Genomic DNA, 27,082 nt, shown 5'->3' on the forward strand with positions numbered 1-27,082 from the left:
ATTTGTGAGTATTTGTATATATACGCACACTGAACTTTTTTTATCTCTCTCGTTTATTGTTTAGAGTGTACTATGTTTACATATTCTGTTGTGCTGCTGCAAGTAACAATGTCATTGTTCTATCTGGGACATATGACAATAAAACACTCTTGTCTCTCTCTTCTCTCTCTTCCCCAAAAGTAATGAGCTTTCTCTCACGACTCATTCAGGCTGGTGACGGGCTCCTTCGATAAAAGTGTGAAAGTCTGGTCACAGGATGGCCAGCTGATCCTCAAGCTCCCTTACTTTACCGGCTTTATAAGTAGCCTTTGCTTTGTGCCTTGCGTGAATTCAGTCTGGATCTGCAGTGGCGTCCCGTCCCCTTCCATCTTTGACCCAAGCTCCGGAGAGATCGTGAGTGTTGCTCTTTTCTTTACTGGGAATAAATCCAGCCATTGAAGTGACAGCGGGCAGTGTAATTGTACATTTAACAAAGATTTAAAAGCGAAGAATAGGAGGTCACTGCAAGAGTGAAGTAAACTTCCTTCCTCCAAAGTAGCTTCCTCAAACCCACGAGTAGGACTATGGTATTTTCGTGAAATATTAATAATTACACAGGACATGATTTCAAAGTCCATGCGTGAAATTAAATGACGAAAGCTAGTGAAAGTGGGGAGGATTGCAACATTTTTGTTTAATTGAAGTTTTGAGTTGTGTGCATTGTTGGCAAAGTTTATTGACCCCAAAGAGCACAATAACACACTGGTATAATACGCAGACTACTGGGAGAATGAAATTAATACAGAAATCTATGAAATTAGACATTTTGATAATATACTGTAAGTGAAGGACGATCATAGGAACTTATTGACACCAGAGTGTAGACGATACGTGAAGTTTGGTTTGGTTTATTGTCACATGTACCGAGGTCCAGTGAAAAGCTTTTGTTGTGGTCAGCAGAAAGACAAAACTTGATTATTATCGAGTCATTTACAGTGTATAGATATGTGATAAGGGAATGATGTTTCATACAAGGTAAAGCCAGCAAAGTCCGATCTAAGATAATCCAAAAAGTGTGCGGGTTCTGGACTGTGGGAACCAGGTGGGGAAGGGGAATGTAACTGGGTATCAGGGGGCTGGGGCAACAGAAAGCAAGAGAACCTGGGAAGCTCAGATGGAGTGAGAAATGAACCGAGGGTGTGCAGGTTACCTGAAGTTAGAGAATTTAGTGTTCATGCAATGAGGCTGTTGACTATCCAGTTGGCGTATGACTTGCTGTTCCTCTACGTTGCACCGACCTCACCTTGGCAGTGGAGGAAGCCAAGGACAGACAGGCCAGTGTGGGAATGGGGATGGTATTTGAAATGGTCAGCAATCTGGAGCTCAAACTGGTCATTGTTCCAGAACGCAAGCACTCAGAAAAATGGTTGTCCATTCTAGTTCTGGTCTTTCTGATGTAGAGGAGGCCACATTGAGAGCATTGAATAGAAAACATAGAAAACAGGTGCAGGAGGAGGCCATCCGGCCCTTCGAGCCAGCACTGCCATTCATTGTGATCATGGCTGATCGTCCCCAATCAATAACCCGTGCCTGCCTTCTCCCCATATCCCTTGATTCCACTAGCCCCTAGAGCTCTATCTAACTCTCTCTTAAATTCATCCAGTGATTTGGCCTCCACTGCCCTCTGTGGCAGGGAATTCCACAAATTCACAACTCTCTGGGTGAAAACGTTTTTTCTCACCTCAGTCTGAAATGGCCTCCCCTTTATCCTAAGACTGTGACCCCTGGTTCTGGACTCGCCCCACATTAGGACAATTTTTCCTGCATCTAGCTTGTCCAGTCTTTTTATAATGTTATATGTTTCTATAAGATTCCCCCTCATCCTTCTAAACTCCAGTGAATACAAGCCTAGTATTTTCAATCTTTCCTCATATGACAGTCCCACCATCCCAGGGATCAATCTCGTAAACCTACACTGTACTGCCTCAATCACAAGGATGTCCTTCCTCAAATTAAGAGACCAAAACTATATGCAATACTCCAGATGTGGTCTTACCAGAGCCCTATACAACTGCAGAAGAACCTCTCTACTATACTGAAAGCCTCTTGTTATGAAGGCCAACATTCCATTAGTTTTCTTCACTGCCTGCTGTACCTGCACGTCAACTTTCAGTGACCAGTGTACAAGGACACCCAGTTCTCGCTGTACCTCCTCCCTTTTACCTAACCTAACCCCATTGAGATAATAATCTGCCCCCTTGTTTTTGCAATAGACAAGGTTGGAAGAAGTGCAGGTAAATCTTTGCCTCACCTGCAAGGGCTGGTTCCTGGATGGTGGTGAGGGAGGAGGTGTAGGGACAAGTGTTGCAGCTCCTATGGCCACAGGGGAAAGCACTTAGAGATGAGGTGGAATGGGTGGGAAGAGATGACTGGACCAGGGAGCCATGGAGAGAGTGGTCCTACTGGAAGGAAGGGATATGGAGGGGGAGAGGTCGTTGAATCATATTGCAACTCCAGGGTAGTGAGAAAATGTGAATAATGTCACATGCAGGTTGGCCTTCAAGTCAAACACCATCCTGGTGTGGAAATATATCACTCTTGGGTCATTGTTGGGTTTAAATCCCAGAACTCATCTCCCCAACAGCATTGTGGGCATATATTTATCGAAGGGAGAGCAGCAGTTCAGGGAGATGGTTCAGCACCACCCTCTCCAGGACGAATGTGAAATGGCAAAACGATGATGGAGTTTGTCAGTGACACTCACTTCCCAAAAGTAAATAAATAAATCCAATCTGGCTGCTGAGGGGCATCTTGTTGCAGTGTTTATTGGTATTGTAAATTAATGAGATTGTCACTGATAGACCAGATAATAAGTGGATGTCTGGCTCATCCATTGCCTCCTGCTTCCAAATCCCTGCAATTCCACAACAAGCAATGTGCTGTTATATTGGAGTTGGTATTGGAATTGCCATTATTATCATTATTATGATCACCAAGATAGAGTGAATAACCTGGCTCGTGTGCTATCCAGATAGACCGTCCATACATGAATACAGTCAAATGGTGCATAATATAGTGCAATACTTCTTGAGAAGTCAGTCAAGTCAGTCGAATGAAGTCCAGCGATGGGTAGAAAGCCACAGTTTGCAGGATATCATTACCCCTGTTACTGATGAGGAGGGAACAAGCGCTGTAGAGGGGGATGTAGGTGGTGGTGAGGTTAATCTGCCAGTCAGGGAGAAGAACGGTGTGCTGAAATGGCCCAGGGCAAGTGAAAGGAAAGAATGGGAAACTATAGATTTGGTAAATGCGTTAGAGAGTCTGAAAGGGACAGTAGAAAACAAGTTAGATAAGATGGGAGAGGTCATTAATCAATATAGTGCCAACAGGTTTGGTGTTATTGAGAAAAAATAAGGTGCAGGCTCTACAGGTGGTTAGATCTAAACAAGAGAGAGAGAAATCAAGAGTTTAGTGAAGGAGATGAGGCAGTTGGGAAAGCAGTGGAGAAAGGCTACAGTTGATGAGAGAGGGAATTAATGTTTTGCAAGAAGAGTTAAGAAACCGGTAAGCAATATTAAGGAGGGCAGAACACCTCAGGAGGAAGAGAAAGAAGAAGGAGCGAGTCAGGTCAGCATTTTATAAGGATCCATTTAAATTTGTTAAAAGAATTTATGCTAAAAGTCAGGAAAAAAGTGGAAAGCTCAAAGCTTCAAAGGAAGAGTTAGAGGAATATTTTAAAAGGACATACTCAGAAGGGGAATGGGTTACCCTCCAGATATACCGCCCTTAGGTGAGATAGAGTATAAGTTAGATGTTTTTCCACCACCAAAGTGGAAGCCATAATAAGGCATGCAAATGCTTCTTAGGCCCCAGGGCCGAGTGGAGTCCCTTATCAGGTATATAAAAGTCCACCTGATGTGCTTAGATTCTTGTAGAAGCTCGTGCATATAGTTTGGGAGAAGCAGGTCATACCAAGGATTTGATGTAGAGCAGGGGGAATTTTCATTCCCAAGGAACAAGAGTCTTCAGAGTTAAGTCAGTTTGGGCCTATATGTCTTCTAAATGTACAAGGCAAGATTTTCTTTAGCATAGTGGCACTCGAGGCTGGCAAGTTATTTAGAAAGGGATAGGTTAATAGATACCACAGAGCAGAAAGCAAGAATCCCAGGTTTTGCAGGCTGCTTAGAACACATTAGTGTAATATGACACCAGATTCAAACAGCCAAGCTCGAAAGAAGAGATTTGCATGTAGTGTTCTTGGACCTGGCAAATGCGTTGTGATCTGTGCCACATAGTCTTATTTAGAGTGCTTTTGATTTCTTTAGAGTCCCCGGATCAATAGTAAATTTAGTGAAAGCATATTTCCAAGATGTCCGAATGTGTTTTAGTACAGGAGACTTCACGACAGCATTGCAGAGCCTAGAGATGGGCATTATGGCAGGTGTACTATTTCCCCGTTAGCGTTTACAATGGTGATGGAGCGTGTGATTAGAGCATCATGGTGGGTCCTTGGCAGGGAGAGACGGCAGGACAGGCTGCGCTCCCTCCAATCAGGGCCTATGTAGGTGATATGACCTTGGTGACCACAACAATAGCTTGTAAAGAAGGTTTTTAGAGAAGTTAAATGATAATCTTAAATGGGCTAGATTGAAGATTAAGCCTAGTAAATCACAGAGTATTTCTTTGCCAAGAGGAAAGGAAGTAGAGAAAAGGTTCTGTGTAGATGAGAAAATCCTGTCTATAATGAAGAAACCAGTTAAAAGTTTGTGTAGGTGGTATAACAGGAAGTTGGATGACACTAAACAGGTTCAGCAATGTAGGAAATATGTTACTGATGGGTTAGAAAGGATAGAGAGAAGTCAGGGTGTCCAGTCTAGTTGAAGTTGTGGTGTTTGCAGTTTGGGCTATTCCCTAGGTTGATGTGGCCATTGACAGTATATGAGGTGCCAATTTCTATGGAAAAGTTAGAGAGATTGGTTAGTTCATATATTAGGAAATAGTTAGGAATTCCACGGTGTCTCAGTAATGTGGCTTTATGTGGGAAAGGTATTCTCCATTTACCATTGTCTAGCCAAAGGTGAGGTGAGAGTTGCAATTATCAGGGAGTAAGGATACCTTAGTTAGTAATATGGTGCCAAGTATAACTAGAGGGAGGAAGTGGAACTCAAAGCAGGCAGTAGAAGAAGCACAAGCAGCTCTGAGGCATACAAACATTGTTGGTAGGGTGCAGCAAGGAAGTGGAGGCTTAGGGCTCAGCACAGGGAAACCAGTGTGGAGTAAGGCAGGTCCAACAGAGAAGAAAGAATTGGTTGTAGAGCAGGTACATTGTCAGGAGGAAGCAGTGAGATGTGTTAGGGCAGTAGCTCAGGTTAAGCAGGGACAGTGGATGATCTGGGAAAGTGTAGAAAACAGGAGGCTTAGCTGGAGGGACCTGTGGTCCATGGAGGCGGGTCATGTAAGTTTCCTTATAAGGGCTATTTATGATGTGATGTCATCACCGCAGAACCTCAAACAATGGGTGGGTAGGGACCTGGCGTGTCCCTTGTGTTGAGAGGTGGCAACGTTGAGGCATATTTTGTCAGGGTGTAGGAATAGTCTTTCTCAGGATCGGTATACTTGGTGGCATCACCAGGTATTGAAGTGAATATCTGCTGCAATTGAGAGGAGGAGAGTACAGGTGAATTCAGTAGGCATCAGGACTGGGAGTGTAGTGATTAATTTTGTCTGTGAGGGAGAGAAAGGTAGAGGAGGGAAGTTTACAGATAGGTATGAGTTAGGCCAGTTACAGGGAGCCAATGATTGGGAGATGCGGGTAGATTTAGGAGGAAAGCTTGTCGTTCCGCAGGAAATAATTACTAGTAGTTTGAGGCCTGATATAATGTTATGGTCTGGGATGCCAAAACCAACTGTTGAGCCTTCCTGAGATGTTGTGGGCCTAACTCAATGAATCACCAATGAAGCGAGGTGCCTACTTGATAACCCCAATTATAAAATTGCATCTACAGGATTAGTTTTTTTTAATAGGTAATTAATATGTAGGTAGACTGGGTTTTTTTTTTTGCATATGGAGTTATTTATTTTAAGTTTGTGTATTTAGTTCGATAATACTTTGGTTTTGGGCTTGGTTTTCTTAGTTGATCGCTTATCCTGGAGTTACAGCACAAGTTATTTGTGATTTCATTGTAATTTACAGTTACACAGAAAGTATAGGTAAAATAAAGAGTGCAAGGGTCGCAACAAGATATATAGGAGAATCGATAACAAGTCCTTAGGTTAAAGAGATGATAAACACAAAATGCTGGAGTAACTCAACGGGACAGGCAGCATCTCTGGAAAGAAGGAATGGGTGATGTTTCTGGTCTTTTCTGGTCTTTCTTCAGACTGGAAGGAAAAGAGAGATATAGGCAGGGATATAGAGAGATGTAGAACAAATTATTGAAAGATATACAAAAAAGTAACGATAATAAAGGAAACAAGCCATTTTTAGCTGTTTGTTAGGTGAGAACAAGAAGCTGGTATAACTTGGGTGGGGGAAGGACGGAGAGAGAGGGAATGCAAGGGTTACTTGAAGTTAGATAAATCAATATTCATACCACTGGGTTGTAAGCTGCCCAAGTGAAATATCAGATGTTGTTCCTCCAATTTGCATTTAGCCTCTGACAATGGAGGGGGCCTAGGACAGAAAGATCAGTGTGGGAGTGGGAAGGGGAATTAAAGTGTTTGGGAACCCGATTGGTTGTCAGTCTAACCACTGTCGGTCTAAAAAAATCTACCTCTCAGATACCCTTTAATTCACTTTCCTCCCACTATAAAACTTTACCCCTATGTTTTTGACATTACTATCATGGAGAAAAAATATTTTGATCATCTATTCTATCTGTGCCTCTCATAATGTTCCATGCTTTTTTTCAGTCGACAGTTAATGGGAGAAAGTTTTGGAAATTCCATTTGTGCTATCCAATCTAACTATTACAGGCCTGTTCTCACATTGGTTATTCTTGTAATTTGCAATGTTTTACACTCTACTTATTCCATTGCAGATCATAACGATCCCCTGATTACTTTCCATAGCCAACCATGCTGCAAACTTTGTTGATATTTTGCACGTTCACTTCATTAACTACATTCATCAAAGATGCCTTTAACCTCTTGAGTTTAGTAACCATTAACCCAGATAGATTACTTTGAATTAAGCCATTGGACTGATTATTGTCTCACTTCCCTTTAAAGGTTTCAGAGTCCATCGAAACTTTCCAAAGTCATGAGAATGGACAACCACTGCATCAACTGGTCTGCGCACCAGAATCCAACCACGTCATAGGCAAGAAGATACATTAACAATGTCTTCACTTATATTGTCAAATCAATCAGCACTTTCACCATTTCTGAACATAGGAAAATACTGTACATCTTCTATCAAAACACATTTATTCAATATATTCCCTAGCTTGAGAATGCCCTAAGTGACACCCACATGGATATCCTGAATTCATAAGACAACCACTGCCTGTGAAATGCATACACTTGCTTGCACTAATAACAAATCCACAATAAGTCAATACATCACCTTACCACAACATAACCAGTTCCATGTGGGCATATATTATATAACTTTCATACACCATACATCATGAGAACTATTATTGTCTTCAAACTGTACAAAATGGTAGCAAATTCTCGTTTCTTAAAAATGGTGCCTGGAATCTAAGCAACACACCCAAACTGCATACATACCGTCCACAGACACAAAATCCTGGGTAACTCAGCAGGACAGGCAGCATCTCTGGAGAGATGGAATGGGTGACGTTCGGGTTGAGATTTTTCTTAAATCTGAGGAAGAATCTCAACTTGAATTGTCACCCATTCATTTTCACCAGAGATGCAGTCTGTGTCACTGAGTTACTCCAGCATGTCTATCTTCGGTGTAAACCAGCATCTGCAGTTCCTTCCTATAAATACTGTCCATCCATGTAGCAAAACCTCCTTTTGCAATAAGTCTAACATCACATTATACCTACAGTACTAAAATTCATAACTGAAAGAATATGAAAGATGCCTTTAAAGTTTATTTGGAATACATAATCTTATCCATTGAGTAATAATCCAATTTCCAATTGAAATTTTAGCAGCCAATTTATGTGAACCAAAAGGCAATAAAATGAATGGCGATTACATTAGATAAGATTAGTTAATTATCAGATGCAGACGGGATGCAATGAAATTCCTTTGTTCAGTGCGGCACGGTGATGCAGCAGTAGAGTTGCTGCCTTACATTGCCAGAGACCTAGATTTGAATCCGAACATCGGTGCTGTCTGTATGGAGTTTGTACGTTCTCCCTGTGACTGCGTGGGTTTTCTCTGAGATCTTAGGTTTCCCCCCCCCCCCCCACATTCCAAAGACGCACAAATTTGTAGATTAAGTGGCTTGGTAAAATTGTAAAAAACTGTCCTTAGTGTGGGTAGGATAGTGTTAGGGTGCAAAGATCGCTGGTCAATTCGAATTCGTTGGGCCGAAGGTCTCTGTATATCTAAACGATACTAAACTAAAGATGAAGCTCATAGTTGAAACAATACACATACAGTAATGATAATTACAACAATAAATACCCCTGATGAAGTCAACACAGCAGAATGGTGCAAGATTTAGGCGCAAAGTCCTGGTATGCTAAAGTACAATAGCAGAATAACCAGTTGACATAGTTGACCCAGCCTGAAGATGAGTCTCAACCCGATACGTCACCTATTCCTTCGCTCCATAGATGCTGCCTCACCCGCTGAGTTTCTCCAGCATTTTTGTCTACCTTCAATTTTTCCAGCATCTGCAGTTCTTTCTTAAACAGTTGACAAAGTTCAGGCAGTAGGTGGCAGCACCTCTGGAAATAGGGTATGAAAGGGGAGATTGGATGTCTGAGCTCCTCTATAATCTTTGGTCTGAGCTTTCTACCTCCTGTATCTTCCCCAGAAGATAGAAATGAGAAAGGGGAATGGCCTGGCTGGCAGGCTTAGTTTAGTTTATTATCACGTGTACCAAGGTACAGTGAAAAGATTTTGTTGCACGCTAACCAGTCAACGAAAAGACAATACATGATTACAATTGAGCCATTTGCAGTGTACACATACATAATAAGGGAATAACGTTTAGTGCAAGATAAATGACAGTAAAGTTTAATTAAAGATAGCCCAAGGGTTTCCAATGAGGTCAATAGTAGTTCAGCACTACTCTCTAGTTGCTGGTGGGATGGTTCAATGGCCTGATCACAGCAGGAAAGAAACTGTTCCTGTATCTGGAGATTATCTGAATCTGGAGATGGTTTCCTTGATGATACTTCCAGCCTTACAGCTACAGCGCATCATCTGTTTTCTTCAGAATAATTCAATTGTACCATATAAAACTAACCAAGAGATGGGTGGTGAACTTGGTTTAACAAAAGGCAAAGCCTGCAACTGTATAGGAAGGAACTGCAGATGCTGGTTTAAACCAAAGATAGACATAAAATGCTGGAGTAACTCAGTGGGACAGGTCACCCATTCCTTCTCTCCAGAGATGGTGACTATTCCGTTGAATTACTCCCGCAACTGGATAGCCTGCTTACTAGACTGGGAGTGTTAACTTGGATTATATTCCAGCAGTGAACCCAGATACTGTGAGCATAGAGATGAAAGTTTTATCAGTAATCCAAGCCATTTCCTTAATCAATTTTCTGCGAAGAAAACAAGTTTTCTCCATATGTAATTAATAAATTAATAAATAAATAGATGGATTAAAACTCCACCTCCTCCCTGCTATTTTACTTGGTTTATGCACTGTCCAAGCATGTCTGACCCATGGAGTTTACAAAGGCAGCAAGCTCCACTCTCTGGTCTGTGCTAGGGTCACAATGTGGTGCTACAGTTGCTCTCCACATCGTAACTGGAAACAGAAAAATCCACCCTGCTCCATCCCAGTATCTGTGGGAGATGAGAGCCATAACGGAAGGCCCGTGTAAGTGAAATACAGGAGAACTAGTTGTGGATTCCCTGATGGTTCAACAGCCAACAGCCACTAACAGAGAAACCCCAATGAAAATATTTTATTCAGCTGAGTTACTGGCAGGCAACCTATATCCCATCGATCCCACTACCAATGTACCTGGGCAGTGTCAACCCCTGATAATGACAAGGCTGATAGGATATGTTAGCTGAGATGTGGCTCATTAAGCAAAAAATAAAGTGCTAGAGGAGCTCAGCGGGTCAGGCAGCTTTGATCTTGGGCCAAAACCTTTCTTCGGACCTTGTTTTTTTACTCCAGCATTTGCAGTTATTTATGTCTCCAAGTGGCTCATTAATCCTTTTTGGTTTTTCCTGCGGCAGGTTTCAGCAGGCAACGCAGAGACCTGACGGTGTGGAAGTACAATAAGATGGGCTCGGTCACAATGCTGCGAAGCAAACAACCAGTGGAGTGCCTGAGTTACAGTGAGTATAACTGGAGTAGTGGATGCACCACTGCTTCTTGTCAGTTATCTGCTCAGCAACAGCTAGAGTTGTACCCAGGCTATGCCTCTGGAGGGCGGAGCTCATGTATCATATGCTTTTTGATAGGCACATGAATATGCAGAGATGGAAGGAGATGGAGCACTTGTAGGCAGAGGAGTGCAGTTTAATTTGGCATCATGTTCAGCACAGCCATCGTGGGCCAAAGAGCCTGTTCTTGTGCTATATTCTATGTTCACTTTTTTGGTTTAGTTTAGAAATGTAGTTTTGAAACAGGCCATTCAGCCCACCGCACCAACCAGCTATCACCCATTCACTCTAGTTCTATCCTGCAAATTTGGAACAATTTTTACGGATGCCAATTAATCTACAAACTTGCACATCTTTGGAACGTGGGAGGAAACTGGAGAACCCGGAGTAAACCCATATGGTCGCAGGGAGAACGTACAAAGTCCACACAGACAGCACTCGTAGTCAGGACCAAACGGGTCTCTGGTGCTTTAAGGCAGCAGCTCTACCTCTGTGCCGACTATGTTCTCACCTGCAGCTGAGAAAATTGAGTTTATACTAACTAATGATAATCCAAATAATGAACATGGCATTATTGTGAAAATTCATCTGGTTTATGAAAGTCATTCAAGCAAGGAAACATGCCTCTACTACTTGGATTGGCCGAGATACGAGTCCAAACCCACCAATGTTTAACTCATGATAGACACAAAAGGCTGGAGTCCTTAACGGCCGCGGGACTTGCCATCGCCTGCCGGGGGCTTTGACATCGGGAGAGGATGGAGAGCAGGGGAGAGACAAGACTTTGCCTTCCATCACAGTGAGGAGGAGATTCACTGTGATGGATGTCTGTGTGAATTGAGTTGGTTTTGTGTCTTGTAAAATCGTTTCTTCTTGTTGTATGGCTGCAGAAACCAAAGTTCCTAACGGATAAATAAAGTTTAAAAAAGAATAATAAGAATAAGTAACTCAGCGGGACAGGCAGCATCCTTTGATAGAAGGAATGGGTGATGTTTCGGGTCAAGACCCTTCTTCAGACTGAAAGATAGGGGAGAGGGAGACGAGAGATATGAAAGGGTGTGGTGTGAAAACAACAGATCAAAGCAGATGAAGGAAATGTTGAATGGTTTATGGTTGGGTGAGGAGAAAGTGACAACGAGGCATACAAACAGTAAAATTAATTAGGAGGACAGTGAAACTAGTCAGAAAACGAGGGTGGGGGAGGGATGGAGAGAGAGGGAAAGCCAGGGTTACTTGAAGTTAGAGAAGTCAATATTCATACCACTGGGTTGTAAGATGCCCAAGCGAAATATGAGTTGTTTATCTCATAGCAGCCTTTTGAGCTACTCAGTTCAGGTGGCGATTAGATGAATGCTTATAGACCTTAGTTTACATTGTAACAATCCATCGCTCTGTCAGTGACACTGTAGATTTCAGCCTGGATTATGTGAGCAATAACCTGCAGCTTCCTTCTGCCAAGGAAAAGAAAGACCAATAAGTGCATCTACTCGCGAACTCTAACCTGAGACCTCTCATGTCAGCCTCCCTGTCCAATTTACCTTGAGCAAGGTAATACATTAAACTTCCCAAAAAGTAGAGGCAATGTTATGCCTTCTTCATGATTACATCTGTGTGGTGGACTCGGGTCAGGTCCTCCTGAGATGTTAATTGTGGAGGGATTTCAAGCTGCTAACTCTCTCCACGTCCAACCCACCAATGAAAACTGGCATGTGGTCTCCTCACTTCCACTTTTTGAACTGAACAATTGTTCCTTGGTTTTGTTGAGCTGAGCGAGAGGCAGTTTTTGTGGCACCATTTAATCAGGTGTTCTATCTCTCTCCTGGACGCTGACGCATTACCACTCATGATTCAGACAACAACAGCAGTGTCGTTGGCAAATCTGTAGATGGCAATGGAGCGTAGATGGAAATGGGTATAAAGGGGGTAGAGCAGGGGGCTTACCACACGTTCCTGAGTTGCATTCCTGAGGTGGAGATGTTGATTCCAATCCACACTGACCTGAGGTCTGCCGATGAGGAAATGAAGGATCCAGTTGCAAAAGACTTTGAAAATGAGAGAATTAATAGTTAAAGAAGTTCTGCTGCAAACTGCATTACAATACAAATTGGGCAATTAATGGGAAAGTAAACTTATCTTGTATTGTCTTCCATGACCACAGATTCAAAGCATTTTACAGACACTGAGAATGTTTCAGAAACAGTGGATTACATTATCTTGTGAGACATTTGGCAACGTTTTTTGCAGATTGCTGCGGCAATTACAGAGCGGAAATGACTGCACTACTTACTGCATTATTGAGATCATGCTGGATTGCTGCAGGTTCTTCATTTTGGATTAATTGTTGAATTATGTCCCCAATTTGTCTTTACATCAACGACAGTACAATGTTCTTCCACTGCCCTGTCAACAACCACCGTGAAAATTGATAAATTATCATAAACCAATATACTATAAAAACAGAAAATGCTGAAAATACTCAGCAGGACGGGCCACATCTGTGGGGAGAGAAACAGAGCTAAAGTATCAGGTCGCATTTGCTTCATCTGAAGTGCAAACATGATTTACTGTTGTTTGTGGGAGCTTGCTATGCTTAATTTGAGTTTCGTGTTTCACTATGTTAAGACATACAGGATATTATCATTTTGTAAGTGATGTTTACCCATTGTTATGTGAATTTGAATTGACACAACTGTGGTTAAATATTGCATCTGTTTGTCTCTCCAGCCCAGAAGGAACCAATACTCCTATTCAGTGGACACAGTGATGGGTCGCTTATAAAATGGGAAAGACAACAGTCATCTTACTTTCTCTACAGGTAGATTCACTCTGAAACAATGTCTTGTGCTGATTACCTCTTCTGATGGAGATAGACCCCTTCAAGCACTTTGTCCAATTGGGCTTCATTCAATTGTTCACTTTGTGAATGAGACAATCAGAAGTCACAATGTGTCATTGTTCCAATTGATTGGATTTCTTTCCAAAAAGTGATTGTAAATTGGTGTCACATGTATAAGAGGAACAGGTGAATTTTCCACTGTGGTATTTTTATTTTAGTTTAGAGATACAGCGCGGAAACAGGTCCTTTGACCCACCCAGTCCACACCGACCAGTGATCCCCGCACATTAACACTACCCTACACGCACTACGGACAATTTTTTACATTAATACGAAGCCAATTAAACAACAAACCTGCACATACCTTGGAGTGTGGGAGGAAACTGAAGACCCCAGCAAAAACCCATGCAAGTCATAGGGAGAAAATACAAACTCCGTACAGCCAAGCACTCCTTCGTCAGGATTGAACCCGGGTCTCTGGCACTGTAAAGCAGTAACTCCACCACTACATTACAGTGCTGCCCTGTTCCTCTTTTTGTTTCTCCATTTGTTGTAAATGAATTGACCTGGAGATTTATTGGCTAGAATAGTAACCAAATCCATCATTACTGCACAATGTGATGCATAGAATGGTGAAGGATGAATTGGATATTTTCCAGTGCCTGCAACCCAGCCCTAGACTGCTCCACTTCCAGCCATGGTCACTGCACTGTAGTTAATTGAGTGTTTCAGTTTTCACTGACCAATCTAACCCAGCACACCATCACTCTGAACCCTATGTTTGAAATTACACTCGTGTAGAGCAATTTCTCAACTGTAGCCCATGTTCTCTGAGACTCTTAACGTTTAGCCATTCATTAATGCTCTATTCAGGGAGGTATCCATACAAATTATTGCTGATCTAATTTATTTTATTGTAAATTCAAATGATTGCTAATTTAATGTTTGAATTGTTACTAAATGGCTGCTATGTGTTTACATTTGGCTTCCCACTCTTCAGTCGTGAATTGTTCAATAAGTTTGAAACGCAGTCCATTGGAAAGGGGAGATACAGCAGCGCCAAAGTGGCCAGTCGCCGCAAAGCCCTGTCCGTTCGTAGTCCTGCTGGTGGGCCTTCGAGCAGGGTGAAGGAATCACCTGGAGCCAAGAGACCACGTAAACCCAACGTACCATGCAGCTTTACCAGGTAAAGGAGCTCTGTGCTCTCCCTGGACTGTTCCGTCACAGTGAAATTCCTTGCTTGCCTACCTAAGGTATGCAAATAGTCACCACATAAAGGGCATTGACAAAGTTACAAAATATGTAGGAAGGAACTGCAGATGCTGGTTTAAACCAAAGATAGAAACAAACTGCTGGAGTAACTCAGCGGGCCAGCCAGCATCTCTGGAGCGAATGAATGGGTGACAGTTTGGGTCGAGACCCTTCTTCAGACTACAAAATATCCTATGCCAGGTCCTCCTTTGTTCTTCTCCCCTCCCCATTTGAATGACCTGACTGCTCCCCTCTGGCCTGATCATATGAAGTAATTCCAATGAGCTTAGTGTTTCCGATGCTACTCCCGACTGCTGGACGAGTCACAAAATAAGTCCTCCTCTGATCTACCTCATCTATTGTTTCCAGTGTTCCCAATATGGTCTCCTGTACATCTGTGAAATCAAAAGTAGACTCGGTGACCGTTTCGCTGAACACTTGTGCTTGGTCCCCCAAGTCCTGCTGAATCTTGCGGTTGCGAACCATTTTAACCCCCTCACCCATTCCTATAATAACCTTTCAGTCCTGGGCATTCCCCATTGCCGCAATGAGGTCACATGCAAACTGAAGGAACATCACTTCATATTCCATTTGGGTAGATCACAACTCAATGGTATGCAAATTGAATTCTCCAAATTTAAATAACCGCTAATAACCCCCGCTCTTGCTCCCCTTTCTCTCCTACACTCACTTTTATTCCCTGACCACCCTCCCTTGTTCCCCACCTAAATCTTCTCAATTTTCAACTCTTTAGTCCTTTTGTCTCACACCTGTCTTTTCATCTCCGGCCATTGTCCAACCATCTGCCAATCAACCCCGCCCTCACCTGTGTCCACCTATTACGTGCCATGCTTTCTCCGTCCCCTCCACTCATCCAGCTTTCTTTCCCTCTCCCCCTTCCGCCCCCATCCCCACAATCACTGAAGAAGGGTCCGAACCTGAAACATCAACCATCTATGTTCTCCAAAGATGCTGCCTGCCCCAGGCTCTGTGTTAAACCAGCACTGTGTTTCATTTGTTTTGTAAACCAGCATCTACAGTTCCTTGTTTCTAATCCCTCTTTGATCTTGCAGATAAAACGGTTTGTATAGTATTACAAATGTACTGGGGCATTTCCTTTGTATCCTCGCCAATATCAGACAACTAGCATTGAAGCACATTATATAATTGATTCTCTCATTGTGCTTTATGGAAGCTAAATGTAAGTTCTTTGAAGGAAGAAATAAATGTTATACTGAGACTTTGTGAAGTGAAATTGTTGAGGATGCCTGTTCTTAAGCCAAAGTTCAAGGAACAGATTTGTCAGAGATATGAATGCAAAATAGATGACTAACTGAAACCTTTGAGTCATTCTGAAAAGTTAAGATGATGAGCTAAGAAATAATTTATATTGATGCAGTACTCTCAGGTCTTCAGTCTGTTACAAGATAATTTAGCAATTAAACGATTGCCATGGAACACTTGATCAGCGTGGACAATTTGGCTTGATGAGCCTAATTCTGTGTTGAATAACTCTGACTCTAAAGTGTTCAGTCATTATTGGAATGTCCCGGTCACAGTACTACTTTAAACCAGTTTGCTGAAGAGTCTCGACCCAAAACGTCACCTATATCTATTCTCCAGAGATGCTGTCTGTCCCGTTGAGTTACTCCAGCTTTCTGTGTCTATCTGCAGTTTAAACCAACATCTGTAGTTCCTTCCTGCACACTTAATCAGTCAAGTTTCTTTGAAGGCATAAGGCTGTCAAAATTTTCAGACATATTGTATATCTGCAGATATTTAAGATATTCGGCCTGGAACATCGGGCCTCCGTAGAGGCAACTGTGGAGGCCTCAATAGGCCCGACTATGGGTGAACTGGGGTTGGGGACTGGACTTTGTGCCTTCCCTCATAATGGGAACCATTGTGGGGGGATGTTCTTTATGTTTAAAACTCTTATTAATGTTATGTCTGTATTCCTTCTTTATGTGCTGCAAAATGGCAAGAAACATTTCACTTCACTACACCTAGGTGTATGTGAATGTGACCAATAAAATACCTTTGATATTCAATGACATTTTAAATAATTAGTAAGAAAGATGCTTAAAAAAATTAGTAAAGTTAATTCAGAGACAAAAAGACATTTCTCCTGTAATCCTGCCTACAAAGCTACAGCAGATTAGAATTTGATAGTTCTTGTCCCGGTTTGTATGATAATCGAACAGTCTTGACTCTTGGTTCAATTGACTGGGCTCACTAATGCTGAGGCAGGTCAGACTTGGCTCAAAGACAGTGGGCAGATCCCCGAGTGTAAAGTGCTGGGACATTGCAGAAGTTTACATGAATGATTCCAGGAATGAGCATATGATGAGCGATTGACAGTACTGGGCCTCTACTTGCTGGAGTTTAGAAAGTTGAGGGGGGACCTCATTGAAACTTACAGAATAATGAAAGGCATAGATAGATGTTTCCACCAGAGGTCACAACCTCAGAATTGAAGGGCACTCTTTTAGGAAGGAGGTGAGGAGGAACTTATTCAAAGGGTAATTAATCTGTGGAACTCATTGCCACAGGGAGCTGTGGAGGTCAGGTCAGTGGATATTTGAAGGCAGAGATAGACAAATTCTTGACTATAATGGGTGTCAAGGGTTAAGGGGCTGTCCCACTGTACGAGGTAATTCAAGAGTTCTCCCGAGTTTTCCTTGATTCGAACTCGGAGAATTATGGTAATAGCCGTTCATAGGTACTCGGGGCTCTCGTGAACATTTTTCACAGTGCTGATAAACTTCACGAATCACCACGTTTCCCGAGTACCTGCCGTTAGCATTACGAGCCGCTACGAGACGTCCACGAGCTCCGACGTAGCCGCTACGTATATTCTACGTGCTTACCACGAGTTTCATTTTTTTTAAACTCGGGAGAGCTCTTGCATTACCTCGTATAGTGGGACAGGCCCTTTATGGGGAGAAGGCAGGAAAATTGGATTAGGAGGGTGAGATCAGCCATGATTGACTGGTGGAGTAGATTCGTGGGCCAAATGACCTAATTCTACTCCTATAACTTTTGGATTTGTGAAGAACTTTGCGCAGAGCATGTTTGAGAAAATCCTGGGAATTGTCTGTGCATTTGCACACAAGTCCCGTGGTTCTGCATAGTTAGAATGGGCAAACGTTAGGAGTTACACTTACAATTAATGGCATTTCCTCAGAGGACTTATGTCATAAAATCATGTAGCTGGGCAATGGAGGTTGACTCTGAGATGCATTCATAGAAGGGGGGAAAGTGAGAGAAGTTTGAATGGGGATTTCAAAACTAAGGAGTGGGATAGCTCAACAATTCCAATGTAAAGAACAGAGGAGAGCAATTTAGAGAACCCGATCATTACTCAAAACTGGAGTGAATATAGCTGCTTCCATTTCTAAAAATAAAAGCCTGCAGATACGAGAAACATGCAACCAAAGCAGGAGAAGGCTGAAAATACTCACCAGGTCAGGCAGCATCTGTGCAGCGAGAGGTCGATAACTATTCAAGTGAAGATAGACACAAAAAGCTGGGGTAACTCAGCGGCTCAGACAGTGTTTAAGGTACACAAAAAAGCTGGAGAAACTCAGCGGGTGCAGCAGCAGCGGCTCAGACAGCATCTCTGGAGGAAAGGAATAGGTAACATTTTGGGTCAAGACCCTTCTTCAAATCTTCAGTTTTAACTAGCATCTACAGTTTCTTCCCACATTCCTAAAAAGTCAAGTGGTTACCTTTCATCTATTTGGCATGTTCTGTTCATGCTTCCAAATGGTCTGTTTGGTGGGCAAGATTACATAGAAACATAGAAAATAGGTGCAGGAATAGGCCATTCAGCCCTTCGTGCCAGCTCCACCATTCAATATGATCATGACTGATCATCGGAAATCAGTGCCCCGTTCCTGCTTTCTCCCAATATCCCTTGATTCCATTAGCCCGAAGATCTAAATCTAACTCTTTCTTGAAAACATCCAGTGAATTGGCCTCCACTGCCTTCTGTGGCAGAGAATTCCACAGATCATTCAACATGGGTCATTGAATGGCACACAGACAAAATGCAGCCCAACAAAGAGGGCAGTGAGATATTCTAACCCATGGCCAGAAGATGTATTTTGAATGCTAACATCTCGGCATGATTATTTGGGTTGTAGGTCGTTGTTTGTGGAAGAGCTGGATATGCTGATTCTTGCTGCTGATGATGGCAATATCTACCTTTGGGGCTTCGATGACTCCATGTCCAGCATTCTCAAGATGATGCCTTCAAGAACAAGTCGAGAACAGAATAACACAAGGGTAAGAGGGAACCAGAGGTGGGCTGACATCTCCAAGTAAGCAAGCAAGCAGCCTGAACAAACATGATCTGATTTGGTTCACCAGTCTGAAAATTCAAAGGCCAATTATGCATTTTGAGGATGGGTTTGCACTGATTAGCCAGCCAGTTTTACAGGGGATGTTGTCCACCCAACTGACTCTGATACCGTGTTGGGTAGCCTGCAGTTGGTGCTGTTGCCTCACAGTTCCAAGGATCTGGGTTTAATCCTGACCTTGGGCCATGTCCATGCAGAATTTGCTTCTCTCAGTGACCACATGGGCTTGATGATGATTTCTGAAGAAGGATCTTGACCCGAAACGTCGCCTATTTCCTTTGCTCCATAGATGCTGCCTCACCCGCTGAGTTTCTCCAGCATTTTTGTCTACCTTTGTTATCACTTGCAACTAGGTGCAGTTAAATTCTTTGTTTATGCATACAAAGTACATCAAAGAGTTGCCACAAAGGCACCGACAACGTTACAAAAATTACTCGTCCCTTCTTGGTTCCCACCCCAGGGTCCCCCTTAGTTCTCTGCGGAACCCCACACTGGGTTCCCTTAGTTCTCAGTGCCCTTCCCCACGTCGGCTGTCCCTTATCACTCAGTGCCCCCACCCCGGCTCCCCTTAGTTCTCGGCGGCTCCCCCAAGACAGGTCCCTCTAGATGGTTTCATCTGGATGCTCCATTTTCCCCAGCGATTGTGAAGACATGTTGGAACATTAGTAAGCTACTGCAAGTCACCACTTTATGTGGATTAATATCACACAGAATCAAGGGGGTTGACCAGTGCGTGCAAGAGAAAATAAGCTGCAGGACTACAGGGAAATAAAGAGATGTGGGAAGGTACAAACGAGATTACTTCTCTGGGAATTGGCATGCACCGAATAGCTCAAATGGACTCCTTCTTTGTTGTTCTATATATGATCACATCATGCTCAATTTAATGGCTGGGCCATGAGTAGCGCACCATTCCATTTAAAGGAGTGCATTTTCAGTACTTAAGCTCCTGAATATTAAATATTAAACATTGATTAAGGATGCATGCTTTCAGTCAAGGCAAGGTATAATGATAGAGCAGTGTCAGAGAGAGGTTTTATGGCAGGGACGATTAATTGCTGAATATCCTTCGTGGAACTAGAGATGGAACAAGAAAGGGCAGGAAACCTCTTCAATGGTTGCATAGATCATGGATGAAGACAGACAAAAAGAAGAACGAGAAGGAATTTATAGCATAAAAAGTGATCAGAAATAAATGAATTCTGCAGCATCCACTGTGTATGTCAGCTCTGGCTGTACTGTTCCCCTTCTCATGATGCCTGAGGCACAATGTCAGAAACTCCTCCTTTGTGAACAGAATACAAGATGAGTAGTGGAGTATTGTGTATAGTTCTGGTGGCCCCATTGCAGGGAAGGGAAGGGATGCTTTGGAGTGGGGGCAGAAGAAGTTTACTAGGATGCTACCTGGAGAGAGTGTCAAGAGTCAAGCGTTTTTGATTGTCATATGTCTGAGAGAGAACAATGCCATTCTTACTTGCTGCAGCACAGCAGAATATGTAAACATACGAGTAAACAATATAATAAACGAGAGAGAGAAAAAAAAGTTCAATGTTCATATATATACACATACTCACAAATGCACATATATATAAATATCACACACACACACAAACGCACACACACACACATCACACATCTCTATTACTAAAAGAAAGATCGTGACCACTTCCTGTTTTTCTGTTTCATGATTTTTTTAAAAACGCTACCACTTGCGGGTGTGATTTTTGGCTATCTTACTTAGTCCCCCTCCGCTGCGCAGAACAAGAGGATTTTTCCCATCGATGAAAAATAAAAGAGTTATTAATGTTTAAAAAATATTGTCATTCTCTCTGCTGCCCCTGCTGGTGGGATGGGGAAGTGACTATAAAGCCCGGAATTGTTGTGCCTCACTCTGCAAGATGGAGCCAGCGAGACGGTCACATCTCTCTGAGCTGTGAATAACACTGAACACATGTCTATTCAACTGTGAGTGCCCTTAATGTGGTTTGAAAATGAAAAAGTGGTTGCTTTGAAATGCTGCACTGTAAATGGTTGTTAGTGGTGGTAAATGCTTTGAAATGCTGCACTACAAATGGTTGTTGTTGATGGTGGTAACTGCTTTGAAATGCTACACTACAAATGGTTGTTGGTGGTGGTAAAACTGGACAACTTCCTGTTTGCAATGTATATTGATTTTAGATAAAACGCTACCGCTTACGGCTGTGATTTTTGGCCATCTTGTTCAGTGCCCCTCCGCTCATCAGGTGCAGAGGATTTGTCCCATCAATGAAAAGTGTTATTAGTGTTTTAAAAAATATGGAGAATCTCTTTCCTGTCAATCACGCCATGAAGGCCACGCCCCTTCCAGTGGGAGGCGAGATGGATTATAAAACCCGGAAGTGTAGGTGTGGCTCAGTCTCTGCAAGATGGGGGAGGGAGAGGTCACGACTTTGTCTGAGCTGTGAATCAACTGAACACACTGGAGGTCTACTGAATTGTGAGTGTGGTGTTTGTGTTTCATGTGGTTTTATGGTGATTTTATGGTGGTTTCACCCTGCTTGAAATGGTATGAAACTGCATTTGAATATGGTGGCCTTGCACCCTGCATGATATGGTATGAAACCGCACTTGAGTTTGGTGGTGCTGCACCCTGCTTGAAGCGGTATGAAACTTCATTTGAATTTGGTGGCCTTGCACCCTGCTTGAAGTGGTAGTAAACTGTACCTGAATTTGGTGGCCTTGCACCCTGCTTGAAATGGTAGGAAACTGTATTTGAATTTGGTGGACTTGCACCCTGCTTGAAATGGAATTTCAAGGAATAGCCGTGAGTCAACTGGCTCGCCCACCAGCCATGAGTGATCTGCCAGCACATCAGGCTTGAGTGACTGAGCTGTCTCCCCAAGAATCCATTTGGCTCACAATGTCCATACTAGTCCTCTGGAAACTAGTTTCTTCAGCCCATAATATCCATGCTAGCGCTCTGGAAAGCACTAGCATGCACATGCACATATATATATATATATAGTATATCACCTCTCCACCAATTCCAATATATATGTGTGTGCGATATATACACACACATACATACACACAAAATTAATAATAGCGCAATAATAGCATTAATAGTCTATGTAGTTCAGAGATTATTTGAGGTTGTAGTGTTTAATAGCCAAATGGCTGTAGGGAAGATAGTGTTAGCTATCAAGAGAGATTGGATAAACTTAGATTGTTCCTGCTTCAGCATCTGCGGCTGAAGGGTGACCTGAGAGAAATATATAAAAAATATAACAGGGTACAGGAGCAGCACATTGGCACAATGGTAAAATTGCCGCCTTACAGCGCCTGTGACCCAGGTTCAATCCTGACTATGGGTGCTGTCTGTATGGAGTTTGTACGTTCTCCCTTTGAATGCATGGATTTTCTCTGGGCGTTCCTATTTCCTCCCATACTTCAAAGATGTAGAGGTTTGAATGGGTGATTGCTGATTGGTGTGGACTCAGCATGCCGAAGGGCCTGGTTCTGCGCTGTTTCTCTAAATTCTAAAGGTAGATAGTCAGAAATGTTTTCCAAGGGTGAAAAGTCAAAGAATAGAGGTCACAGCTTGAAGGTGAGAGAGGCAAACCTTAAAGAAGATGTGCAAGCTAGTTTTTTCACCGGGAGTGGTGATCGCCTGAAACATGTTGCAAGGGGTGGCGATGGAGGTAGATACGATAGTGGCATTTAAGAGGTTTTTAGGTGGGCACATGGATATGCCAAGAATGGATGGATATGGAGCATGTGCAGGCAGAAGAGATCAGTTTAAATTGGCATCATATTCGGTATGGACATTGTAGGCTGAAGGTGCTGTTCCTATGCTCTACTGTTCTAAGTTCTAGGGATGGGTGGAGAGAAATGCCTCTAAATTTATCCTCCATCTTGACTTGAAATTAATTAAAAAGCAGTGACCTTAAAGGCCCCTGGATTAAGTAGGCAATGGAAAGAAGCTTACCTTGGCAATAGGATTGCAAGGCCAGCAATATTGGAAATTAGGGGGGAATATTTATTGCACAGGGCGTGGGTCTGAAGCACAAATTAAAATTAATCTCATGTAACTGGAAGAGCAATTTCTTTCTGAACTTTTTTCCAGAATTTTGAATGCTTGTCCAAGCCAAGTATTGACAGACAATACAGTACGTTTGAGGAGGAGAACGGGAATTCGGTCACTAACCGTGTTTCAGGTAGTGAAGATAGCTCAGTATTATAGTGCACACATGATACCCCAACAATCCAACACTCAGGTTAAATTCCGGTGCTTGAACAAAGCCACAACTTTCAGATGATACGGTTACTTCATGAATTGCTAAACGACATGGAATGGAATGATCCAGGTTGGGCAGATCTCAATCAACAGGGCAGCGATGGCTACAGTTAGATGTCGATCACTTTGACTTTGATGTGGAAAAGTCTCATTTGATGCAGGGGATAAAGATGCAGCTGACTTTACTTGAGAGCAGAATTAACTTCCCTTGAGGTGAGCCACACAGCTGGACTAGGGGCTGGGGACACTTGCATGTTCATGATGGATATTTGGTCAAGAAAAGAAAGGTGAACGAACATATTAAACAAAATGTTTCCAGAAACACTGGCCGGTACTGGAAGTCAAGGAATGGAGAGATTAAACAGAAGGTTGCAAACTTTGACACTTTGCCAGTTGTGCTTTATGTAGAATCTTATCAATATGAAAGCAGGCCATTTGGCTGAGCAGGTTTACACTCGCCACATGTCACCTTCCACCCTAACCCTATCAATTTCTTGCTGCTTCATAGCTGTACCCAATTTCCCTGAAATGGGTCTCTTCTGTTTGTACACATGTTGCAGCAGGATTCACATTTTAACCTCTCCTTGGGTAAAGACAGTTTTCCTGCCCTTCGTTTTAGATTTATTGATGACTGCTTTTTGTCCTTAAGGGGTTGTCCCACTTGGGCGACCTAATCCACGAGTTCTGGCAAGTTTGCCCTCGACTCGTACTCGCAGCATGGTCGACACGAGGTCATCGGGGGTCATTGTAACTCTCCTTCATGCTCGAGAGTGGTTCCCGTGTACTCAAGGCCTCAGCTAGGTCGCGGCGTATTTTTCAACATGTTGAAAAATGCCAGCGAGTAAAAAAAAGTCGCCATGGAAAAAATCGATACTTTTTTTACTCGTAGGTTTAGTCGTAGTAGGTCGCGGTAGGTCGGCATGTTAGTCGTAAGTAATCAAGGGTAGTCGAAGGTAGTCGTAGATAGTCTTCATCAAAGTCGAAGGGAGGTCGAAGAAGATCGAAGGAGGTCGTCTTCACTCTCCACTATTCGGTGTCCAATTTTCCCAAAATTAGTCTTAGCTAGTCGAAGCTGGTCTTCAACATAGTCAAAGGAGATCGAAGGAGGTCTTCAACATTACATTTTTTCAAACTATCCTAAACTCTTCTAAACTCGCCAATTAGGTCGCCCAAGTGGGACAGCCCCTTAATTAGTCTTGGTGTTCCTCATTAATTAGTCTTGGTGTTCCTCATAGTGATTATTTACTCTAAAAAAACTCTTCAGCCTTCCCAAGCAACCCCTCAGCTCTGCAATCCTATCTTGAAAATATATTTTCCACACCTTTATCAGTAGCTACATGTCATTGGTCATTAATGTACCAGTACAACACTCTAGTTGTTCTTAAACAAATTTTAGCTGCAAAGTTTGACATATATCTTCATCTTAACTCAATGTAACTTGTCTAGAAATATCTTTGTTTGCTTAATTTATGATTTTATTAACCAGTGCTGCTACTTTATTGATGCAGGTATTTCTACTATTATACAATATTTGACTTCCTAAGATTCCTGATATCATAGCAAATTGTGTTATAAAGGCAATAGAGTAGGGGATCAGGGTTAGTTAGGTGGTTTCAGACTCGTGATAACGTAGTTATTTCTCCCCTGCAGGATTTTTCAAAAATAAAGGTAATTTCAAAGCAATACGTTTATTTTTTAATGCTGCAAGCTAAAAATACTCAGCTGTATAATTACACTATATAAATAGTATCATTGCACAATTATTAATAGAAATGATTGCTTAGCAACTTCAGTGGCCACCTGTGGAGAATGTAGCAGCTATGATCCTGAGACAATAGTGTTTGATTACTGTGGGGAGTCCACATAGAAGATGCGGAGTAAATGGTAGAACCATAGGGAGGGATGGTACGTAGATAGGAATGGGGAGGGGATAAGAAAAACAGAGGATGCAAATTAGGAAGGAGTGGGTGATGAGCAGATAGTGGAGGTGGAGGTGGAGGTGAGGGATGGAACTGCGCGAGAAGGGTAGGAGAATTGGAGAGAAAGGCAAGTGCAGGAGAGGTCAATCTAAAATTGGAGAATTCAATGTTCATGCTGTAGAGTCGTGGGCTACCCAGACAGAATATGTTGGTGGTCTTACAATTTGCGTATGGTCTGACTTTGACAGTGGTGGAGGCTGACGGTAGACAGATCAAAGCATGGGAACGGGAATTGAAGTGGCTGGGAACCAGGAACTCAAGGTCATCCTAGCTGTGTAATTGTGCAGTTGATAGGTGCAGAAACACAATGGGTTGAAGGACCTGTCTCTGTGCTGTATCACTTCATAGCTATAACACATATATTCACACATAGCCTCCTCACATAAATCACTATTGCACAACTCATGCTAAAGCCTTCCTACATGTGCACAACGACACTAATTGGTTTTTTTTCTGATATAGGGTTTGTGTGTAAGAAGGTTTTGTCTCATCATATTCAGCCTGTGGGAGGAGTTGCTGTGGTTGGGAGAGATCGAGGCTACGACACTGACTACCTGGTGAGTTTCCTCCCATCAGCTCCTCTCTCACAAAGCCCAGACTTAACACGTGAGACTTGGAAGTTGGAAGATGATGCTGGAGCATGGCGATTCTGTGTGTGCTGTTCCAGAAGTGGAGTACTCATGCATCGTATGATTTGACTGGATAGCATGCAGAAAAGGCTTTCACTGCATCTCGGTAAACATAACAGCATTTGGTACAATAGCCACATTTAAAGACATTTGGACAGGTACATAGGTAAAAAAGGTTTAGAGGCTTATGTCGGCAGATGGGATTAGCCTAGATAGGGCTAGGGCAAGTTGGTCGGCTAGGGCAAGTTGGGCCGAATGGCCTGTTTCTATGCTTTATGACTATGACTCTATAACCTGACAGTAATAATAAACTAAACTAGCTAAACTAGCGGGTTAAGGTACATTATGCATCTTCATGCATTGGACGTGAGAGTCCCTGAACTGCGGAATTAGTTTTATTGTGGCCGATGATGAGAGCGGCAATAATGATTCAGCTACCCAGTAGCCCAAAAGAAAAGGTTTGGATGGCGCATTTGGTGAGATACTGGCTTCACAACATTGGATTTGGAATCGGTCCTCTCTCTACTCAATACGGGGGTCTAAAGAGAATAAAGATGCTGCCATCTTAAGGGAACATGGACTAGGTACATAAAACTGTCCCTGGTCACAGACAGTCAGCATTCAAGCTATAAATGGAATTGGGGCAGATTATTGAAGCTGAGGAGAAATGTGTATATCTATCGAACGTTTATGAAATTTCATTTTAAACATGTGAAATTGCTCTGTTAAAAATCAGTTAAAGCACAGTGTGGAGGAAACTAATGATCTATCCCATCAGTTTTTTCTTTGTGAATCCAAGAGGATAGAGTGACATTTTTTCTTAACTCGTATATTGGTCTGATGGGACTTATCAATTAATGTCGGAATCCTGTATAAAAGCAAAGGTGTTAGTTTGTCTTGCTATTCTGTTTGTCTTTATTTTGACAGATTTCTGGTGGCTGGGACAGGCAGTTATGTGTGTGGGATCTACAAGTGGGTGATCTGTATAACACGTTCTCCAATACTGCGCCAGGCGAGAGTGGAGATATACAGGAGCTGGCCTGTGATGGCGCCATTTTAGATCTTGCCTACAGCCCAAAGCGGTGAGTTGTGATTCTCATTAGTTTGCTGAATACAGTTTTCCAAACAGCTGTCCCCAAGAAATCCCCTTGTGCCCAGTTAACCTGTGTGATTATAATACGATATAATACAATACGAAACGATATAACTTTATTTATCCCAGGAGGGAAATTGATCTGTCCTAAAACTCAAAATACATGAAACATGAA

At 42.5% G+C, this 27,082-nt stretch overlaps 1 protein-coding gene across 1 annotated transcript in view; it reads left to right on the forward strand.

Annotated features, from left to right (window-relative positions):
* Positions 1–27,082, forward strand: part of LOC129701886 (uncharacterized) — a 71,874-nt gene that overhangs the window by 26,781 nt on the left and 18,011 nt on the right. Inside the window, exons 5-13 of the mRNA XM_055643374.1 lie at positions 210–393; positions 7,210–7,300; positions 10,330–10,431; positions 13,204–13,294; positions 14,316–14,501; positions 18,715–18,856; positions 23,036–23,126; positions 25,648–25,742; positions 26,742–26,896. Coding sequence (XP_055499349.1) covers positions 210–393; positions 7,210–7,300; positions 10,330–10,431; positions 13,204–13,294; positions 14,316–14,501; positions 18,715–18,856; positions 23,036–23,126; positions 25,648–25,742; positions 26,742–26,896 — 1,137 coding nt within the window. The remainder of the gene's footprint in view (positions 1–209; positions 394–7,209; positions 7,301–10,329; positions 10,432–13,203; positions 13,295–14,315; positions 14,502–18,714; positions 18,857–23,035; positions 23,127–25,647; positions 25,743–26,741; positions 26,897–27,082) is intronic.

The sequence above is a fragment of the Leucoraja erinacea genome, chromosome 11 (assembly GCF_028641065.1).
Source record: "Leucoraja erinacea ecotype New England chromosome 11, Leri_hhj_1, whole genome shotgun sequence".
Taxonomy (NCBI): Eukaryota; Metazoa; Chordata; class Chondrichthyes; order Rajiformes; family Rajidae; genus Leucoraja; species Leucoraja erinaceus.